We start from the raw sequence: 681 nt of genomic DNA, 5'->3' as shown, positions 1-681 counted from the left end.
GGGGCCATAAATGGGTCGAAAAGGCATTTTTTTTTCTTCCCCACGTGGGTTTAGTCCTGATGGGAGATAGCCCAAGCTGAGGGGAGCTGCCGCCTCACCCGGGGCTACCCCATCGTCTGGCAGGTGCCCACCCGAGGCAGGCCCAAGGAGGGGACAAGAATCCGGGGTCTTTATTGTCGCGAGGAGGCGTAAATGGGTCAAAAAGGCGGGGTTTTTAAACACGGGCGCAGCCCTGAGGGGAGATAGCCCTTCCTGAGGGGGGGTAGCCCGGCCTGAGGGGAGCTGCCGCCCCGGGGGAGCCGGGGGGGGGGAGCCGGAGGCCCTGAGGGGAGCCTGTGGGGCGGCCCCCCTCAGGGCCTCCGCCTCCCCGGGGCGGCCCCCTCGCCTGGCTACAAGTCGCCCGGGTTGACACGCGGCCCCTGAGGCGAGTGGAAGTGGAGACGAGGCGGCTTCGCTCCGCCTCTTCCTGCGGGATCCGCGCAGTTGCCGCCATGGCGTCGCGCCGGGCAGGCGCCGCGCTCCCCTCCGCCGCCTTCCTCCTTCTGCCGCCGCTGCTAGCGATGGCGAGCGCGGGGTTGAACGGCTACTTCGGCACCAAATCCCGCTACGAGGAGGTGAACCCGCACCTGGTGGGGGACCCGCTGTCCCTGGGTCCCGCCGCGGCCGGGTCGCGGCCGCCCA

The 681-nt window shown here is 69.9% G+C and overlaps 1 protein-coding gene across 1 annotated transcript in view; it reads left to right on the top strand.

The window, feature by feature from the left end:
- Positions 1–494: 494 nt before the first annotated feature.
- The window catches only part of MINPP1 (multiple inositol-polyphosphate phosphatase 1), a 21,134-nt gene continuing 20,947 nt past the window's right edge, over positions 495–681 (top strand). The window contains exon 1 of the mRNA XM_010565949.1: positions 495–670. Coding sequence (XP_010564251.1) covers positions 561–670 — 110 coding nt within the window. The 5' untranslated portion in view covers positions 495–560. The remainder of the gene's footprint in view (positions 671–681) is intronic.

Source organism: Haliaeetus leucocephalus, unplaced genomic scaffold (genome assembly GCF_000737465.1).
Source record: "Haliaeetus leucocephalus isolate CR32 unplaced genomic scaffold, Haliaeetus_leucocephalus-4.0 Scaffold198, whole genome shotgun sequence".
Classification (NCBI taxonomy): Eukaryota; Metazoa; Chordata; class Aves; order Accipitriformes; family Accipitridae; genus Haliaeetus; species Haliaeetus leucocephalus.
The sequence above is the reverse complement of the archived record's forward strand: the minus strand, read 5'-3'. Positions and strand labels throughout refer to the sequence as shown.